General features: G+C 46.7%; 1 protein-coding gene across 3 annotated transcripts in view; it reads right to left on the bottom strand.

The window, feature by feature from the left end:
- Positions 1 to 20,460, bottom strand: part of CCDC60 (coiled-coil domain containing 60) — a 277,795-nt gene that overhangs the window by 137,922 nt on the left and 119,413 nt on the right. For 2 of the 3 annotated variants that reach the window (XM_073676397.1, XM_073676398.1), the window contains one exon: positions 16,391 to 16,473. The exons of the other annotated variant lie outside the window; for it this stretch is intronic. In XM_073676397.1, the coding sequence (XP_073532498.1) occupies positions 16,391 to 16,473 (83 nt within the window). The remainder of the gene's footprint in view (positions 1 to 16,390; positions 16,474 to 20,460) is intronic. 3 annotated transcript variants of the gene reach the window in all.

The raw sequence follows: 20,460 nt of genomic DNA, 5'->3' as shown, positions 1-20,460 counted from the left end.
TCAGTATGCCTTCAATTTTGAATAAATCCCCAACAGTGTCACCAGCAAAGCACCCCCACACCATCACACCTCCTCCTCCATGCTTCACGGTGGGAACCAGGCATGTAGAGTCCATCCGTTCACCTTTTCTGCGTCCCACAAAGACACGGTGGTTGGAACCAAAGATCTCAAATTTGGACTCATCAGACCAAAGCACAGATTTCCACTGGTCTAATGTCCATCCCTTGTGTTCTTTAGCCCAAACAAGTCTCTTCTGCTTGTTGCCTGTCCTTAGCAGAGGTTTCCTAGCAGCTATTTTACCATGAAGTCCTGCTGCATAAAGTCTCCTCTTAACAGTTGTTGAAGAGATGTGTCTGCTGATAGAACTCTGTGTGGCATTGACCGGGTCTCTAATCTGAGCTGCTGTTAACCTGCGATTTCTGAGGCTGGTGACTCGGATAAACTTATCCTCAGAAACAGAGGTGACTCTTGGTCTTCCTTTCCTGGGGCGGTCCTCATGTGAGCCAGTTTCTTTGTAGCGCTAGATGGTTTTTGCAACTGCACTTGGGGACACTTTCAAAGTTTGCCCAATTTTTTGGACTGACTGACCTTCATTTCTTAAAGTAATGATGGCCACTCGTTTTTCTTTACTTAGAATTTGTATTATGGCAAGAAAAAAGCAGCTAACAGTCTATTCAATAGGACTATCAGCTGTGTATCCACCTGACTTCTGCACAACACAACTGATGGTCCCAACCCCATTTATAAGGCAAGAAATCCCACTTATTAAAATTGACAGGGCACACCTGTGAAGTGAAAACCATTTCTGGTGACTACCTCTTGAAGCTCATCAAGAGAATGCCAAGAGTGTGCAAAGCAGTCATCAAAGCAAAAGGTGCCTACTTTGAAGAACCTAGAATCTAAGACATATTTTCAGTTGTTTCACACTTTTTTGTTAAGTATATAATTCCACATATGTTAATTCAAAGTTCTGATGCCTTCAGTGTGAATGTACAATTTTCAAAGTCATGAAAATACAGAAAAATCTTTAAATGAGAAGGTGTGTCCAAACTTTTGGTCTTTACTGTATATTTATACACATAGGTATTGGATGATATTTTGGCCCAGAAAAACTAAAATTAGAAACAAAACGCTATAAAAGTACACAAAATTCAAAAAACATCACAGAAAAGGACAGCCTGATCTAACAGCATGGGCGTAAAAAGTCATCAAACCAAGCCAAGTTGACCTCAACGTGAATGGTCCCTAACTCTGGGCACATGGAGAGGCGAGTTATTGGAGATAGGGACCATCTATATTAAGATCACCTTGCCATGGTTGGACAGATTTTAAGCTCACATTTTTTATGTATCTAGCTATTCTGGAAAGCCTAGTCTTTAGTATTTAGAGCTTTTCCATTTTACAGCAATATTCTAGTTGGGAGGGGAGACTTTAAATGCCAAAACTGATTTTAAATGTTTCCCTTAGGCAAATCACCCTCTATAATTATTTTTCTATCAACCAAAATCACTATGCAAAGGATGAAACACCCTCAGCTAAAAAGGCCAATCAACTTAAAAGACAGGCAAACTTTGTTAAAAGCCAGAAACCGTTGACATTTTCGATAAATGACTTTCTCGGCTTTTCTAAAATAAAGAGTACAAAGAACCTCAAGTATTAGCATCTATTAACGAAACGACTGCGACGATGCCTGTACACTTTAGTTGTAAACTATGGGAATGGATATATACTGCTAATCTATGTACAGATATAGCAGTGCTGATTTTGCTGCAATTTATTGTAATATGATGCACAGCAGAAAATGCTTGGCGCATCACTGAAAATAAACTGACCATAGGGTGTTGGGCTGCTGGGACCACCAGCTATCAGACTGCCTATCAGACTATATTTCCCTAATAATGTGTATACTGTATAACGGTTTTCTGGCCCACACCAGTGTATCTCCACTTTCAGCCAAGGACTTTTGGCATCGCCCGGGTCCAGCCACCACAGGGTACCAAAGTAGACGCCGAACAAAGCAGGATAGGGTGAAACATTTTGATCATCTCTATAAAAAGACATCATCTTTAGGGAACTTGTAGCGTCGGCGTCCCTGCCTCCTGCTAGGCAGGGATGCCGTTCCCCTCACCTCTCCGATCCGTGCCCGGCGGCTTCCTCCCACTTGCTGGCAGCGCGCGCTGCTTCCGGCCTCTGTGCTTCCCCTCTCTTAAAGGGGCCGCGCGCGCCGTCCTAAGGAGTCCCCGGCCAATGGCCGGAGGACCTCACCATATTTAAGGCACCTCCTCCAAAATGGAGATGCCCGAGCAATGTTGTTGCAAAGCCTTTCAACTATGCTTCAGCCCTCAGGTCCCGTTACCAGTTACCTGCCAGTTACCTGCCAGTCACCTGCCAGATTCCTGCCTGTTACTTATCTATCTGCGGTCCGACAGTCTGCCTACCAGCCCTGCCAGTCTGTCTATGGATCAGTCTGCCCGCTCACCTGGGAGCGCTCACCTACTACCTGTCTGCTAGCCTACCTGGAGGCTCTGCCGTCACGTACCGTGACCACCTGCCTGTTAGAACCTTGCTCTTAGGTTTTTTCCTTTGCTGGTCACATGACCTTGTTGGCCTATTTAATCCTGCTCCGCCCTTCTGGCTTTGCTGGACTTCATTGTATAACTACTTTCTAGCTAGCCTGTGCTCTGTATCTAACTCTGTTAGTTTGCTTGGTCTACGGACCTCTATGTTCTATATATTTTGTTTGTTCGTCTGTCTGCTACTATTTCTGTTAGGAGGTGTCCATTTTCCTCCCAGTCCTTAGTACTTGTAGGGATTCCTCCCCCACATCTATAGGTCTCCGTACAGACTAGCTTAGGACTTTAGCAGGTCTGATCGCAGGATCAGGTTCCCTGTTACATCGTAGGGATTCAGCTGAGTTCTATCGTAGGGACAGATCTCCTCTCTTTCCTTAGCTCTGGTAGCAGAACATAACAGTAAGTCCAGCCTGCAAATTCTCTAAGGAAAGATTTTTCTGTTCCATCATGGTGTCGGTTCAGGATTTGGCTCATCGCCTGCAGGGACTCTCTCTGGAGGTGGCCGAGCTCCGTCAGCACGTGAGTAACTGTCCTGGAGCACATTTCTTGGAGCCTAAGGTATGTTTGCCGGATTTATTTTTTGGTGAACACCGAGAATTTTTTTCATTTAAAAATGCTTGCTTATTGTATTTTCGTTTGAGACCCAAGTCCTCTGGGGATGAATCCCAGCGCATAGGGTTCATAATGTCACTTTTGCGCAAAGAGCCTCAGGAGTGGGCCTTTTCTTTGCAAACTAGTGATACATGCTTCAGATCAGTGGATAGTTTTTTTTCTGCTTTGGGGCTATTATATGATGATCCTGACCGTGTCGCATCAGCTGAGACTGAGTTAAGACGTTTGAGACAAGGATCAGGTAATGTGGAAAAATATTGTACTCATTTCCGTCTATGGTCTACTCAAACAGGGTGGAACGATTCTGCTCTGAAAAGTCTATTTCTTGCTGGGCTCAATGAAAGGGTTAAAGACCTGCTAATTGCTTATCCTACACCTGAAGATTTGCAACAGGCTATGCAATTAGCTATACGGGTGGATAGAAGACTGCGTGCAAGGGTTAATGAGAGCAAATCCTATGCTATGTCAGTTTCTGGTTATGAAAATGTGTGTACTAACAGTGGTGAACCGATGGAGATTGGATCGGTGGCACCTCGCTCTCAAGAAAAAGACCGTAGACTTTTTGAAGGCTTGTGTTTCTATTGCGGAAAATCTGGTCATTTGATTAAAGGCTGTGAGCTTCGTATGAAGAAAGAAAAAAAAATGGTCAGCCATGCCCGTATTGCCTGTTTAAATTCCAAGGGTGTATTTTTAGCTGCCTCCACGATTGCTCAGGAAAAATTAATGGAATTTCGGGTGTTTGTCGATTGTGGGTCTACTCTGAATGTAATTGATGGGGGATTCTTGGAAAGACTCAATTTAAAACCCGAACCTTTATCATCCCCCATTGCTGTGGTTTCTGTGGATGGTTCCCCTTTGAAGAATATTACTCTCAAGGTCTGTGAATTTCCTCTCACTATTAATGGTGTTCACCATGAGAAATTGGATTTGGTAGTGTTGAATAACTTGCCTTCTCCAGTAATATTGGGATTGCCCTGGTTAAAATTTCACAATCCTGTACTGGATTGGTCTACCAGTGAAATTAAATCCTGGAGCCATAAATGTTATGACAAGTGTTGTAACGGGCGTATTGCAGCTTTGGATAGGGGAGAATTGCCTGTTCCTATTCAGGATTTTTGGAGAGTTTTTTCTGAGAAGGAATCGCAGGTTTTGCCTCCCCATAGAGACTATGATTGTTCTATTGAATTTGTCCCTGGAGCGACTCTTCCTAAAAGTCGTTTATTTAACCTTACTATTCCTGAGAGGAAGGCTTTGGAGGAATACATACAGACAAGTTTGGCCGCCGGTCACATTAGGCCTTCTAAGTCTCCTGTGGCGGTTGGATTTTTTTTTGTAAAAAAAAAGGACGGCGGTTTACGTCCTTGTCTGGATTTTCGTGAGATTAACAAAATTACTGTACGCAATCCTTACCCACTGCCATTGATTCCTGATTTATTTAACCAGTTAATGGGGGCCAAGTGGTTCTCTAAAATTGACCTTAAGGGGGCATACAATCTGTTGCGCATGAAGGAGGGTGACGAATGGAAGACTGCTTTTAACACTCCTGTGGGTCATTTTGAGAATCTGGTGATGCCTTTTGGTCTTACCAATGCTCCTGCATTTTTTCAGAAACTTATTAATGACATCCTTAGACCTTTGATCGGCAAAAATGTGGTTGTGTATTTGGATGACATTTTGATTTATTCGCCGGATCTGGAGTCTCATTGGCGGAGCGTACGTGAGGTATTACAGTTGTTAATGGACAATTCGCTTTTTGCTAAGCTGGAGAAATGTGAGTTCGCTGTACAGAGAATTAGTTTTTTGGGTTACATTATCTCCAGCGAAGGTTTTGAGATGGACCCGGTTAAAGTTCAAGCTGTACAGGAATGGCCTAGGCCTATTTTATTGAAATCGATACAGAGGTTTTTAGGTTTCGCCAATTATTACAGAAAATTCATAAAAAATTTTTCTAGTATTGTCAAACCTCTGACCGATCTCACCAGGAAAGGTGCTGATGCGGTTCAGTGGTCTTCTGAGGCTATTGAAGCTTTTGTGTATCTCAAGGAGAGGTTCACCTCTGCTCCCATCCTTATGCAGCCTGATGTGACTAAGCCGTTTTTGGTTGAGATTGATGCTTCCTCTGTGGGGGTTGGCGCAGTATTGTCTCAGGATAACGGGGATGGATTACATCCCTGTGCCTTTTTTTCAAAAAAATTTTTGGAGACTGAACTGAATTACGATATTGGTAATCGGGAATTATTGGCTATTAAACTCGCATTTGAACACTGGCGCCACTTCTTGGAAGGTGCGGAATTTCCCGTTCAGGTTCTTACGGATCATAAAAATCTGATATATCTTGATGCTGCCAAGCGCCTGAATGCCCGTCAGGCTAGGTGGGCACTGTTTTTCTCGCGGTTTCATTTCTCCGTTACTTACATCCCTGGTACTAAGAATGTTAAGGCGGATGCCTTGTCTCGCAGTTTTTCTCCCATAGTCGGTGCTGAGAAAGAGGAGAACATTTTACAAGAAGGTGTTGTGATAGCTGCTTTGGACTCCGTTTTGGAAGATGAGATTCTTAAAGCACAGGAGAATGCCCCATCTAATACTCCTCATGGGAGGTTGTTTGTGCCTGGGACCTTTAGGAGAGATTTGTTTGTTGAGTGTCACGAATCTCGGTTGGCAGGTCATCCCGGAATCTCTGAGACCAAGAGACTGGTGGGTCGCAGTTTTTGGTGGCCTGGATGGCAGAAGGAAGTCATTAAGTGGGTGCGTCAATGTACTATATGTGCTAGATCTAAGTCCTCACATACTCCTGCTGCGGGGTTGCTTTGTCCTTTGGAGGTTCCCAGTGCTCCTTGGACACATTTGGCTATGGACTTTATAACTGACCTTCCCCCCTCTGAGGGTTTTACTGTCATCTGGGTGGTTGTGGACCGTTTTAGCAAGATGTGTCACTTGGTTCCCTTCGTCAAACTGCCCTGCGCTAAAACTCTCGCTAAGGCCTTTGTCAAGGAAATTGTCAGACTTCATGGCGTTCCTACTGACATTGTTTCTGATAGGGGTCCTCAGTTCGTGGCTCGTTTTTGGCGTGCCTTTTGTGACAGGTTGGGAGTTCATTTATCGTTCTCGTCCGGATACCATCCTGAATCTAATGGCCAGACAGAAAGGAAAAACCAGGATGTTGAGCAGTTCTTGCGTTGTTTTGTGGCAGACAATAAAGAGGGGTGGTCTGCGTTTCTGCCACTTGCTGAGTTTGCTCTGAACAATCATACATCTTCTTCTGCTGGTTGTTCGCCTTTTTTTTGTTGTTCTGGGAGACATCCGTCGTTTGGGTCGTTCTCCAAGTTGGGATCTGCCGTGCCTGAGGAGGAGAATTTTTCCGGTGATTTGGAGAGAGCTTGGACGGATGTGCGTGGTAATCTTCAGGAGGCCAACAGAAAATCTAAAGACTACTTTGATAGGAAACGACAGGAGGTTTTGTTCGCTGTTGGTGACATGGTTTGGTTGTCCTCTAGGAATCTGCGGTTGAGGATTCCTTCTAAGAAATTGGGTCCCAAGTTTGTAGGGCCCTTTAAGGTGCTTCAGGTTGTCAACCAATCTGCTGTTAGGTTGGAGGTTCCTACCTCCTGGAGAATTAATCCGGTATTTCATGTCTCTCTGTTAAAAAAAGCTGTTGTGTCGGATGGTGACGCCTCTGCCTCTGTTCCTCCGGTGGTGGAGGACGGGGAATATGAAATTTCTCGCATCCTTAACTCTAGACGGTATAGAGGTAGTTTGCAGTATCTTGTGGCCTGGAAAGGTTTCGGACCCGAGGATAACTCTTGGGTGAGGTCAGATGATGTTTCCGCGTCTAGACTTATCAGGGCGTTTCACAGGAGATTTCCTGATAAGCCTGGTCCTAGGGGATCCGGAGGATCCTCTTAGAAGGGGGGGTACTGTTAGAACCTTGCTCTTAGGTTTTTTCCTTTGCTGGTCACATGACCTTGTTGGCCAATTTAATCCTGCTCCGCCCTTCTGGCTTTGCTGGACTTCATTGTATAACTACTTTCTAGCTAGCCTGTGCTCTGTATCTAACTCTGTTAGTTTGCTTGGTCTACAGACCTCTATGTTCTATATATTTTGTTTGTTCGTCTGTCTGCTACTATTTCTGTTAGGAGGTGTCCATTTTCCTCCCAGTCCTTAGTACTTGTAGGGATTCCTCCCCCACATCTATAGGTCTCCGTACAGACTAGCTTAGGACTTTAGCAGGTCTGATCGCAGGATCAGGTTCCCTGTTACATCGTAGGGATTCAGCTGAGCTCTATCGTAGGGACAGATCTCCTCTCTTTCCTTAGCTCTGGTAGCAGAACATAACACTGCCTATCCAGAGACTCTTGCCCGCTCACCTGGGAGCGCTCCTCTGCTACCTGCCTGCTAGCCTACCTGGAGCCGTCACTTGCTGTGACCACCCGCCAGTCAAGAGACTGTCCCCGTCACTTGCCGTGACCTCCTGCCCTTCTACCCAGAGACTGTCCCCGTCACTTGCCGTGACCTCCTGCCCTTCTACCCAGAGACTGTCCCCGTCACCTGCCGTGTCCTCCTGCCCTTCTACCCAGAGACTGTCCCCGTCACTAGCCATGACTACCTGCCCGCCTTCCCTGGGAGCCACCCGCTTCCTTACAAGGACTGCCCCCTTGTATAGTTGCTCAGAGGTTCCACCTCCCAGACCCGTTACAGTTTGCTCGGGCCATGGAACCCAGTGGCACCCAAACTCCCTCGCTCTCGGACCTATGCCATGAACTAAACCATCAGAGGTCCCAACAGGAGTCCATCCTGAGCCACCTGCGGAACGTCAACTCTCGCCTGGACACTCTGACTGCTCCACCAGCAACCACCGCTAGTGTCTTGACTCGCAACCCGGCAGCGCCGCTGCCCACCAATACCATGGCATCCTGCCCCGGTCCCCGGCTTTCTGCACCTCCTCGCTTCGGAGGCGACCCCGCTCAAGCTCGGGGCTTCATAAACCAGTGCACCCTGCACTTTGAACTCCTGGCCCACCAGTTTATCTCCGACCGAGCCAGAGTGGCATTCATCATGTCCCATCTCACTGGGGAGGCACTGGCATGGCTTAACCCTCTGTGGGAGAGAGGGGATCCCCTGGTGTCCGACCTGTCGTCTTTCCTCACTGCTTTCCGAAGGGTCTTCGATGAACCGGGACGAAAGACCTCATCTGCCTCCTCTTTGCTACGTCTCCGTCAAGGGAGTCTCACCGTGGGCCAATATGCCATACGATTCCGCACCCTCGCTTCTGAGCTTGCCTGGGATAATGAGGCCCTGGTGTCCGTCTTTTGGGAGGGCCTTTCCGGTCGGATTAAAGATGAGCTCGCTGGTCGGGACATTCCTACCACCCTGGATGACCTGGTGTCTCTGGCTACCCGGATTGACATCCGGTTTCAAGAACGTACCAAAGAGACCACCCGTGAGAGAAGGTTTCCCCGCCTAGCTCCTACTTTCCAGAAACCTGTCTCCTCTTCTGTCACTCCCCGGGCGCACTCACCCGAGTCCATGCAGATCGACCAGACCAAGTTGGTCAAATCTCGCCAAGAGTCACGCCGAGCCGAGGGGAGCTGCTTCTATTGTGGCAGTAAGGAGCACCTGATTCGTTCCTGCTCGGAGAGGTCGGGAAACTCCAGTGTCTAGGACCGCTCGGAGAGGTCGCCCTAGACAAAAATAAGTCCTCTCCAACCCTGACTTTGTCTGTATCTATCTCCTGGGGAGAGAACCGTCACTTTGAACTCGCCCACCTGGACTCTGGATCCGCTGGAAACCTCATCTCTCAGTCCCTGGTTGAGAAATACCGTATTCCCACCAAGTCTCTGGCTGAACCTTTGTCAGTCGCCTCCGTGGATGGAAGACTCCTTCCGGTGACCATCCTGCTCGTCACGGAACCCTTAACCCTGCAGGTGGGAATGCTGCACTCTGAGGTAATCTCCTTCCATGTGTTGTCCGGACTCTCCCACTCCCTATTGCTAGGTCTACCTTGGCTCCAGACACATGAACCCGTGTTGAACTGGCATTCCGGTGAAGTACTCCGGTGGGGGCCGGCCTGCCATAAGACCTGCCTGGTTCCGGTTTGTCCGGTTCGTCCTCCACCTATCCCAGTTAATTTACCCGGTCTTCCGGCTCCTTACTGGCCCTATGCTGACGTCTTCGGTAAGAAAGAAGCAGAGACATTGCCACCTCATAGGCCATATGATTGCCCGATCGACCTGGTACCCGGTGCCACTCCACCCCGTGGGCGTATTTATCCGTTGTCTGCGGCAGAAACCCGGGCCATGTCTGAGTACAAAGAGGAGAATCTGGCCAGGGGATTCATCCGGAAGTATACTTCCCCGGCTGGAGCCGGATTCTTCTTTGTCAAAAAAAAAGATGGCTCGCTTCGCCCCTGTATTGACTATAGAGGACTCAATCAGATCACGGTTAAAAATAAATACCCCCTTCCGCTCATCTCTGAGTTATTTGACCGCCTTAAAGGCGCCAGGATCTTTTCCAAGCTGGATCTACGTGGAGCATATAACCTGGTCCGTATCCGTCAGGGAGACGAGTGGAAAACAGCATTTAATACCCGGGACGGACACTATGAGTACCGTGTGATGCCCTTCGGTCTCTGCAATTCTCCCGCCGTCTTCCAAGAACTGGTCAACGACATCTTCCGAGACCTTCTTTACTCCTGCGTGGTGGTATACCTGGACGACATCTTGGTCTTCTCTCCGGATCTTCCCACACACCGGAGGGATGTTCGTCAGGTCCTGCTTAGGCTCAGGCAGAACCACCTCTATGCTAAATACGAGAAGTGCCTTTTTGAGCAGACCTCTCTTCCTTTTCTGGGCTATGTTATCTCCCAGACAGGCTTGCGAATGGATCCCAAGAAGCTCTCTGCTGTCCTAAAGTGGCCCCGTCCAGAGGGCTTGAAGGCGATACAGCGATTCCTGGGCTTCGCTAATTACTATCGTCTCTTCATTCCTCACTTCTTGTCACGGACTGCGCCCATATCTGCGCTCACCCGTAAGGGAGCAAATCCCAAGGTATGGTCATCCGAAGCTGAGGAGGCCTTCCTTTCCCTGAAACAAGCCTTCTCCTCTGCCCCTGTGCTGCACCGTCCGGACTGCAACAAACAGTTCTACCTGGAGGTTGATGCCTCCTCCTCTGGAGCCGGAGCAGTGCTCACCCAAAAGTCTTCCTCCGGGAGAATGGTAACCTGCAGCTTTTTCTCTAAAATCCTCTCCTCCTCTGAGCGCAATTACTCCATAGGAGACAGAGAACTGCTAGCCGTTAAATTGGCGCTGGAGGAGTGGCGTTACCTGCTTGAAGGGGCTCTATACCCGGTGATCATCTACACGGATCACAAGAACCTGGCATATCTCCAAAATGCCCAGAGACTTAATCCACGTCAGGCCCGGTGGTCTTTGTTTTTTGCCCGCTTCGATTTCATCCTTCATTTCCGCCCGGCGGACAAAAATGTCAAAGCTGATGCCTTGTCCCGATCCTTCCTGTCCTCCGACCAAGAGGAGGAGCCTATGCACATTATCGACCCCTCCAAGGTGATGAATGTGGCCCCCTTGGATTTGACTCGTCTTCCACCCGGCAAGACGTTCGTGGCGCCTCCAGACCGTGAGAGGGTTCTTCGCTGGGGTCATTCTTCTAAACTAGCTGGCCATGCCGGCCAAAAAAAGACCTTCCGACACATTTCCAGGCATTACTGGTGGTCTACCCTGCGTAAGGATGTGGTAGACTTCGTCTCTGCCTGTTCATCTTGTGGCCGCAACAAAGTTCCCAGACACTTACCAGCTGGTCATCTCCTGCCGCTTCCCATACCTGTTGCCCCGTGGCAACACATCGCTATGGACTTCATTACCGATCTTCCTGTCTCTGCCGGGTGTACTGTCATTTGGGTGGTCGCGGACAGCTTCTCTAAAATGGCCCACTTCATTCCCCTGCCTGGTCTTCCGTCTGCACCTGAGCTGGCTAAGGACTTTATCCACCATATCTTTCGTCTCCATGGCCTACCCCTCCACATCGTGTCGGATCGAGGGGTTCAGTTTACCTCACGCTTCTGGAGAGCCACATGTAAACTGCTGGACGTCACCCTGGACTTCTCCTCCGCTTACCACCCTCAGTCCAATGGTCAAGTGGAGTGGATCAATCAGATCCTTACCAGCTATCTCCGGCACTTTGTTAATGCCCACCATTCTGATTGGGTGGACCTCCTTCCTTGGGCCGAGTTCTCTTATAATAACCACGAGAGCGAATCCTCTTCCAAGTCCCCGTTCTTTATTGTCTATGGCCAACACCCCCGGATTCCGTTTCCCGTCTCCGCCTCTGTGGACAACCCTGCCGCGCAGTCTCTTGTCAGCGAGTTTTCTACCATTTGGGAGAGTACTAGGTCTGCACTTCTTCTGTCCTCCGAGCGGATGAAGCGATATGCTGATAAGAGACGTCTGGATCCGCCTCAATTCCGTCCGGGAGACAAGGTTTGGCTCTCTTCCAAACATGTACGGCTCAAGATACCCTCCTACAAGTTAGGTCCTCGCTTCATCGGTCCTTTCGAAATCCTCAGGCAAATTAATCCAGTGGCCTACAAATTAAAACTCCCGGCCACCTTACGGATTCCCAACTCCTTCCACGTATCTCTCCTCAAACCCGTTGTCTTTAACTCTTTTTCCAACAATCCAGGTACTCCTCCTGCTCCAGTTTCCGCTGAAGACGTCTTTGAGGTAGACAGTATTCTGGCCACTAAGAGGGTAAGAGGAAAGACTTTTTTTTTGGTAGATTGGAAGGGGTTTGGTCCTGAGGAGAGAACATGGGAGCCCCGGGAGAGCATCCATGCCCCTCTCATCCTTGCTAAATTTCTCTCTGGCCTAAAAAAGGGGGGGCCTAAAGGGGGGGGGGGGTACTGTAGCGTCGGCGTCCCTGCCTCCTGCTAGGCAGGGACACCGTTCCCCTCACCTCTCCGCTCCGTGCCCGGCGGCTTCCTCCCGCTCTGCTGGCAGCGCGAGCTGCTTCCCGGCCTCTGTGCTTAGGGTGCGCGCGCTCCCCTTCTCTTAAAGGGGCCGCGCGCGCCGTCCTAAGGAGTCCCCGGCCAATGGCCGGAGGACCTCACCATATTTAAGGCACCTCCTCCAAAATGGAGGTGCCCGAGCAATGTTGTTGCAAAGCCTTTGAACTCTGTTTCAGCCCTCAGGTCCCGTTACCAGTTACCTGCCAGTCACCTGCCAGATTCCTGCCTGTTACTTATCTATCTGCGGTCCGACAGTCTGACTACCAGCCCTGCCAGTCTGTCTATGGATCAGTCTGCCCGCTCACCTGGGAGCGCTCACCTACTACCTGTCTGCTAGCCTACCTGGAGGCTCTGCCGTCACGTGCCGTGACCACCTGCCTGTCCAGAGACTCTTGCCCGCTCACCTGGGAGCGCTCCTCTGCTACCTGCCTGCTAGCCTACCTGGAGCCGTCACTTGCCGTGACCACCCGCCAGTCAAGAGACTGTCCCCGTCACTTGCCGTGACCTCCTGCCCTTCTACCCAGAGACTGTCCCCGTCACTTGCCGTGACCTCCTGCCCTTCTACCCAGAGACTGTCCCCGTCACCTGCCGTGTCTTCCTGCCCTTCTACCCAGAGACTGTCCCCGTCACTAGCCATGACTACCTGCCCGCCTTCCCTGGGAGCCACCCGCTTCCTTACAAGGACTGCCCCCTTGTATAGTTGCTCAGAGGTTCCACCTCCCAGACCCGTTACAGAACTGATATGTTCTCTTTATAGTATGATCTCTGCCATGCATGAGAACACTAGAGTTTGTGTAGGTAGTCCAGATAGGCTTATCTAAACTAAAAAGGCAACACCGAAACGTGCATCGGGGTGGGCAGTCCCTGCTTTATTTGAACATATGTACCATGTTTTTACCCATTATATTTACTATGCGCATTTCAACCAACTATTTGTACTACTATATGTGATACTTCCACCCTCTTATAAAGTCACTATTGTTCTTTTTGGTCTTCAACATAATAGCTTGTGTTTGCATTATGTGGTCTGCATCTACCATAATATAGCTATCTTTGGCTGTATGTATTACACAGTACAACTCCCTACCTCAATATCCAATATCTTATATACACAAATTTTGTTTAACAAAATTTTTTGTTACTCTTTTTGATGTGCGTCCTCTTCTTGTTTATTTTTATGTCCACTGTACAGCAATTCTTTTGATCAATAAAGTTTATACCTTTCTATGACGTGACACATTGACTTATTTATCTTTTTTCCTTGTTTTGTGTAGATATTCCAGATAAGCTTAATAATCTAAAATAAAAAATAAAAAACTGCAACATGCAGTGAACCACAATCTGCAGCCCATTACCTTGCAATGGGAAATTATTAGTGTTGAGCGAGTATGTTCTGTTCCGAGTACGCTCGGGCCGAGCTCCGGGTATTTACAGCTGCTCGGTGATATGTTTGAATCGCTCACGTGTGCATGATTTTCAACTGTTTGACAGCTTTATTACATGTGAGGAATGTGTAAGAAATTGACAGTTTTAATACATGTGAGGAATGTCTAAGGGTATGTGCACACGATGCAGAAATGCTCAGGATTTTTTCCTGAGCGTTTCTGCATCTCTGGCAAGAAAAAACGCATGCGGATTGTACATGCGGTTTCCTGCCAGGGACATGCGGAAATGAAGCGGTCTTCACTTTCATTTCCGCATGCGGGTTGACAAGCGCTTCCCAAGCGATTTTAGCATCACTTGGAAAGTGCTTGTCAACTTTACACTATATAAATCCATGCAACCGGCATGGATTTATATAGTGTGTGAATGTCAAAAAATAAAAAATAAATATATACTTTACCATCTGATGGCCCCCGGTGTCCTGCTTCGCTCGGTCCCGGCTGCCGGCAGTGAAGACTTTAGGACCTTCCGACGTCAGCGTCACGTGACCCGTCACATGACTCTGACGTCAGCGAAGGTCCTTCTTCATTCAACCCCGAAGTGCCGCGAACCAAGCAGGAGCGCTGCACGGGCCGTCAGAAGGTGAGAATATATATATTTTTTATTTTATTCTTTTTTTTTAAATGGTACCTGGGTCTGGATGAGAGTCCTCTCATCCACACCCGGGTACCATCCGCACATTAGACCGCATGAAAAGCGCATCAACATATACAGTGATGCGGATTCCATGCGGTCTAATGCAAGTCAATGGCGGCAAAAGAGCAGCGTTTCCGCATAATTAATTGACATGCTGCGGATTTTTGACCGCAGCGTTTACGCTGCGGAAAAATCCGCATCATGGGCACAGCACATGCGGATTTCAATTGGGGAACATTGCTTCCCTTCTACCATGCGTTTTTCATGCGTTTCCGCGGCGTTTACGCAACTGCAAAAACGCCGCGGAAACGCATTAAATACGCATCGTGTGAACTCAGCCTTACAGTCGCAAATCATGAGCGATTCAAACACATCACCGAGCAGCTGTAAATACTCGGAGCTCGGCCCGAGCATACTCGGCGAAAGGGTTAACAGAACATACTCGCTCAACACTAGAAATTATTATTATTATTTAACGGTCTTCGGCTCAATCTTGGGCTATGGCCACTTGATGGATGAACTGTAGGAAGATCGATCTTGCGCAAGCAGAGATAGGTCCACCAGGGTCTTCTCCGTCGTTATCTTTATGGTTTCAAGCCATTGGGTTGCTGGTCTTCCTCTTCGCCTTGTTCCTTCTTTTCTTCCGACCATGGTGTCCTTCTCCAGTGATTGTTCTCTTTGTACGATGTGTCCAAAGTAGGCAAATTGTAGCTTGGTAATCTTTGCTTCAAATTACATATCTGGCTTGATGTGGGAAAATCTGTACAAAACTTATGAAATGCTAATTTTTCTAGAGATTCTGTTGCGCTCCTAGGTGGCGCACGTGGTTCGTGGACCCACTGTGAAACAGATCGAACTTACCATGGAGGGGCATAACTAAGCAGCGTAACTAAGCAGCTACCTTGGTGTTCACTGGAGCCTCTAGTGGTGAGATCAGGCTTGTGTGAAGGTAGCTGCCAGGTGCTATTCCAGGGCGGCGTCCGGCAGTAGCAGCTGACCATAAAGGTCAACAACGTTTAGATAGGGCAGGACGGCCATTTGGGGCAAGTTCAGACAGGACGGCCACTGGGACAGGATCAGACTGTGCAGACAGTACGGCCACTGGGATAGGGTAAGACTGTGCAGACAGGACGGCCATTGGGACAGGGTCAGACTGTGCAGACAGGACGGCCATTGGGACAGGGTCAGACTGTGCAGACAGGACGGCCATTGGGACAGGGTCAGACTGTGCAGACAGGGCGGCCACTGGAACAGGATCAGACTGTGCAGACAGGGCGGCCACTGGGACAGGATCAGACTGTGCAGACAGAACGGCCACTGGGACAGGTTCAGGGGCGCTGGTCTCGGATAACAGTTCTGGTACCGCCGATGCGGCCACAGTGTACAAATACTGGATAAAACCGTTCAGACATCGTTGGCACCAAAATCACTGTATACCAGTGTTCTCATCCAGAAAAAAAAAACGGACCGTTTTTTATCTGTATTATCTTCCATATGCTATCCACGTGGCACTCACCTTTATACATCAGCAGTGAATAAAATTTCCAAGACCAAAAAACTGTTTCCTATGTTAATAGTGGAAATGTATCCATAACAATCGGATGTTATACAGTTGATCTGTAGGGGATCAGGTTTTTTATTTTTGCACACTTGAATAGGGGAGTTTCATCTGAAATATGGAAGAGACTAGTGCATGCTGTGATTTTTTGGGTCATTGGGTCAGTGTAAAAAAAGGTCATCTGATCAACCCAACTGAATGACATTGGTCCTAGCGCTGTTGTGTGAATGTAGTCTTAAGGTTAAAAGGTTAAACCAGACGGTGTAGACGACAAATGGTCCTTTGTCTGTGTGTCTATGACAGTATCTGCATAGAAGGGCACAGCATAAACTGCACTGTTCAGAAACGTTCAGAGTATAGTAATGAGCTTAATTTAGAAAGTGCTTTGATGAAATTTCTCTTTCAGAAAAAGTAGACGTGTTTGATTATTGTTCCGGCACGCTGTGATAGATATGAGAAAAACCAAACACCATGTAACTAACATATATAAGAATGAAATACCAAGGCAGCGGTACATAATACCCCACCGGGAGACATTTCTAGGTACTTTACCTGGTATGGCTGAGCTCTTTATTAAAGCTGCTCGTGTCCTTTTTTCTATGCCTCAGATACACAGAGGAGTCGGTAGACTCAGTCTTGAAGAAAAGAAAGATATAAAAAATAATCAAACAATGTAAAGGGATTTTCCATGGGAAGCGCTGTGTAACTGCTCACTAGGCCCCATACATAGCACAGTACCGTTCCTCTCAAAGTCCCTACACTTCCGGATTATGACACTGTGATTAAGCGTGCCAACATTTTTCCTTTCTCAAAGCTTCTAAATGAATCTGTGGGAAAAATAAAATCTTACGTTTAGTACATGAAATCTTGCCACATATCACAGCGCAACATGAACTGAATACATATGGTAAGCAGGACATGTCCATGGCTGGCTTCACATGGTCTGCTTTTGTTGCATTTTTCTTTTCAAATTGATGATATGTTCCTCCTTACCTTGGATCCAGATTTCCTGAGATTAGCAGGGTAAAATGTCGGGCGTTGCTCTAACTATATGAGCGAGAATGTATGGAATTTATATATGCAAGAAAATGTGTATTGTAATAAAATCTCATCTATACAAAAACGTTAAAGGGATTGTTTCCTTTCAGTAAATTAATGTCACTGGCTGCATGTTGTTATAATGAAATAAACAGAACTATACTCACCTTCCCCGGGTCCACCGGCGAGTGTCCGCTGCTGCTCACGGTGTCTGGCATTGGCTGCGGCACAATCACACTGACAGCCAATTAGTGAGCTCAGCGGCTCAGCCATTACAATGCCACTGAGTGCACAGATTGGCTGTCAACATGACGTTAGCGACCCAACCAATGCAAGACAATGGAGAATTGGCAGAGAACAGTGGACCTGGGGAAGGCGAGTATAGCTGGGTGTTTCTTTATAATAACTTGCAGTCTGGGAGATTCAGTTACTAAAAGGAAAAAACTCCTTTTAGGCAATGTTCCCACCATGATTTTTTTTTTTACACTGTGTATTTTCAAATAAAAGCAAGTAACCTATTTGACTTATTCGGTGCAGAAAATCTGCAACATCAAAAAGTCTCCAAAAGGGAACGTAGCCTAGGGGCTTAAGCATTTGCGATAGTAGGAGTCTGTCTTGTATGAATCACTGATACATTAGCCATGTCAATGAACCCAGATAGGTGTATGTTGTAAAAACCTCTGTATTTTCATGGATTGGCAAGAAACAAGAAATTGTGACAGTATTCATCCAATGGAATATTATAAGGCCACGTACACACGTTCAGTATTTGATGATATTTTTACCTTAGTATTTGGAAGCCAAAACCAGGAGCGGGTGACATGATTGTTCCACTGCTGATTTTGGCTTACAAATACTGAGGTAAAAAAACTCACCAAATACTGAACATGTGAACGTGGCCTAAAGGAAAGAATTCAATACCATACTGAGGCACTATTCAGCACCACATAGAGGAATTACAGTTAGCACAGGCGTCTGCCAGCTTACAAGCTCATCACACCATAACTCTGCTATTTGTATAAAGTCTATGTTTTAGGATGTGATCATATGCAGTATATGTTATTTATTTTTCTCACTTATATAGTGCCATTAATTCCACAGCACTTTACAGACATCATCATCACTGTCCCCATTGGGGCTCACAATCTAGATTCCCTATCAGTATGTCTTTGGAGTGTGGGAGGAAACCAGAGGAAACACAAGGAGAACATACAAACTCCTTGCAGATGTCGTCCTTGGTGGGATTTCAGCCCAGGACCCCAGCGCTGCGAAGTAACAGTGCTAACCACTGAGTCACCGTGCTGCCCTGTTATCTGTGGTGAAGAGGTCTGGGGACACGTCTACATAAAAGGATAAGAAAATTCCAGGGAAAAAGTGAAACTCGAGAAAAGTCCTCCTAACATTTTCAACTAACTTGATTTTTTAGGTATTTTCTTTTTTTGCCAAATTCATTACAGCTTTTGCGCCATTTTTACATCATTTTTCTTTCAGGTTTGCTTGACAGTGTGAGTGCGGTTTTGGTTATCCAGGTGTTTTTGGCCAATTCATCATTTGATAAAGTAAAACAATTTGTCTATTTTTATTTTTGTGGAGTTGAAGACTAAAATGTGGTATTGTAAAGATTGTTCATAATAATAATAATAATAATAATAATAATATTCTTTAATTTCTATTCCACAGCACTTCACAGTTTAGCGAGGACTTGTACAGACAATAAAGACATTACACAATAACAGATAACTTAAGAGATACCAAACGGAGTGAGGACCCTGCAAGCTTACAATATATGAGGAAATAGGGGAGACACGAAAGGTGAATGGTAAAAAAGTGCTAGTATTGTATGGTCAGCCATCACTATAATAAATAGGCACAGAGGCCTACTAAGTGAATTTAGGGTGTGTGAACAGATGCTACGAGGGTCCTAATTTTTAAGAAAATGTTGTATGGGCAAAATGGGGATAGGTAGTGCATTGAGGTGAAGGGTACATTGCTGGAAAAGGGAAAAAAAAAAAAAAAAAAAAAAAAAAAAAAACTCTTTAAATCTCTTAGTTTGCGAGTGTGAACGAGCTGCGTGTGTCCGGAGCGTAAGTGCGAACGAAAGTAAGTGTGTGACTTGTTTTTCAGTGAAGAGGTATTTGGGAATCCTGCAGAAAATACCTGTGTGAATTGCGGTGAGTGCTGCATTGTGACCTGCTGAGTGCTTTTCTACCTGTTTAGATTTATTGGGCTTTTTAAAACCTATTTTCTCACTACAGTTTTAGTTTCTTAGTTTACTACCTGTGTATTTAAGGGTTAACTACATTGCACTAAAATCCTGAGGTGTAGATTTACTCACAAGGGGTTAATTAAGGGGAAGGGGTCATAATTAAGGGTTTATAAGGGGCAGCTGGTTGGACATCAAGTCCTTTGGAAGTGCATTGAGGTGAAGGGTACATTGCTGGAAAAGGAAAAAAAAAACAAAAAACTCTTTAAGGCTATGTGCACACGATGCAGAAATGAAGCAGAAAATTTCTGCATCATTTCTGCATCTCCCTGGCAGAAAAAACGCATGCAGATTGTGCATGCGTTTTTCCTGCAGAATACATGCGGATCCACATGCAGATTGACAAGCGCTTTCCAGGCGATTTTAGCATCACCTGGAAAGTGCTTGACAACTAGGTCACACTATATAAATCCATGCAAACAGCATGGATTTATATAGTGTGACCCGAGAGAGTGTATATACTTACCTCCGATGGCCCGCGCTGTCCTGCTCACTCCGTTCGCCCGGCTGCCGGCAACTTTGAATTGAAAGACCTGCCGACGTCAGCGTCACGTGACCCGTCACATGACTCTGACGTCACCGCAGGTCCTACAACTCACTGCAAGTGCCGGGAAGCAAGCAGGAGCGGTGCGTGGGCCGACAGATGGTAAGTATATATATATTTTTTATTTTATTCTTGTTTTTACAGCTTTTTTAATGGTACCTGGGTGTGGATGAGACTCTCCTCTCCTCCACACCCGGGTACCATCCGCACATTAGAACGCACCAATTACGCAAGTACAGATGCAGTCTTGCGGAATTGGCGCGTTCTAATGCAAGTCAATGGCGGCGAAAACGCCGCGTTTCCGCAAAATTAAATGACATGCTGCGGATTTTTGAGCGCAGCGTTTAAGCATCATGGGCACAGCACATGCGGATTTCAATTGGGGAACATTGCTTCCCTTCTACCATGCGTTTTTCATGCGTTTCCGCGGCGTTTACGCAACTGCAAAAACGCCGCGGAAACGCATGAAATACGCATCGTGTGAACTCAGCCTAAATCTCTTAGTTTGCGAGTGTGAACGAGCTGCGTGTGTCCGGAGCGTAAGTGCGAACGAAAGTAAGTGTGTGACTTGTTTTTCAGTGACTTTGGATTCAGGGAGTTTGGAAGGGAGGACTTAGGACTGAATTGCTGACTGTATTTCATCTTTCTTTACTTCACTTTTTACTTAATTAATCCACCTGACCTACTTATCTGATTCCCCCGTCCATACTTGATACTTAATTGATCCCCCGTCCATACTTTACTGATCCCCCGCCGATATCTAATTAATACACTTGC

Source organism: Phyllobates terribilis, unplaced genomic scaffold (assembly GCF_046119375.1).
Source record: "Phyllobates terribilis strain yellow unplaced genomic scaffold, ASM4611937v1 Scaffold_1__5_contigs__length_1240528914, whole genome shotgun sequence".
Classification (NCBI taxonomy): Eukaryota; Metazoa; Chordata; class Amphibia; order Anura; family Dendrobatidae; genus Phyllobates; species Phyllobates terribilis.
Note: the sequence above shows the minus strand (reverse complement) of the source record. Positions and strands in the feature narration are given on the sequence as shown.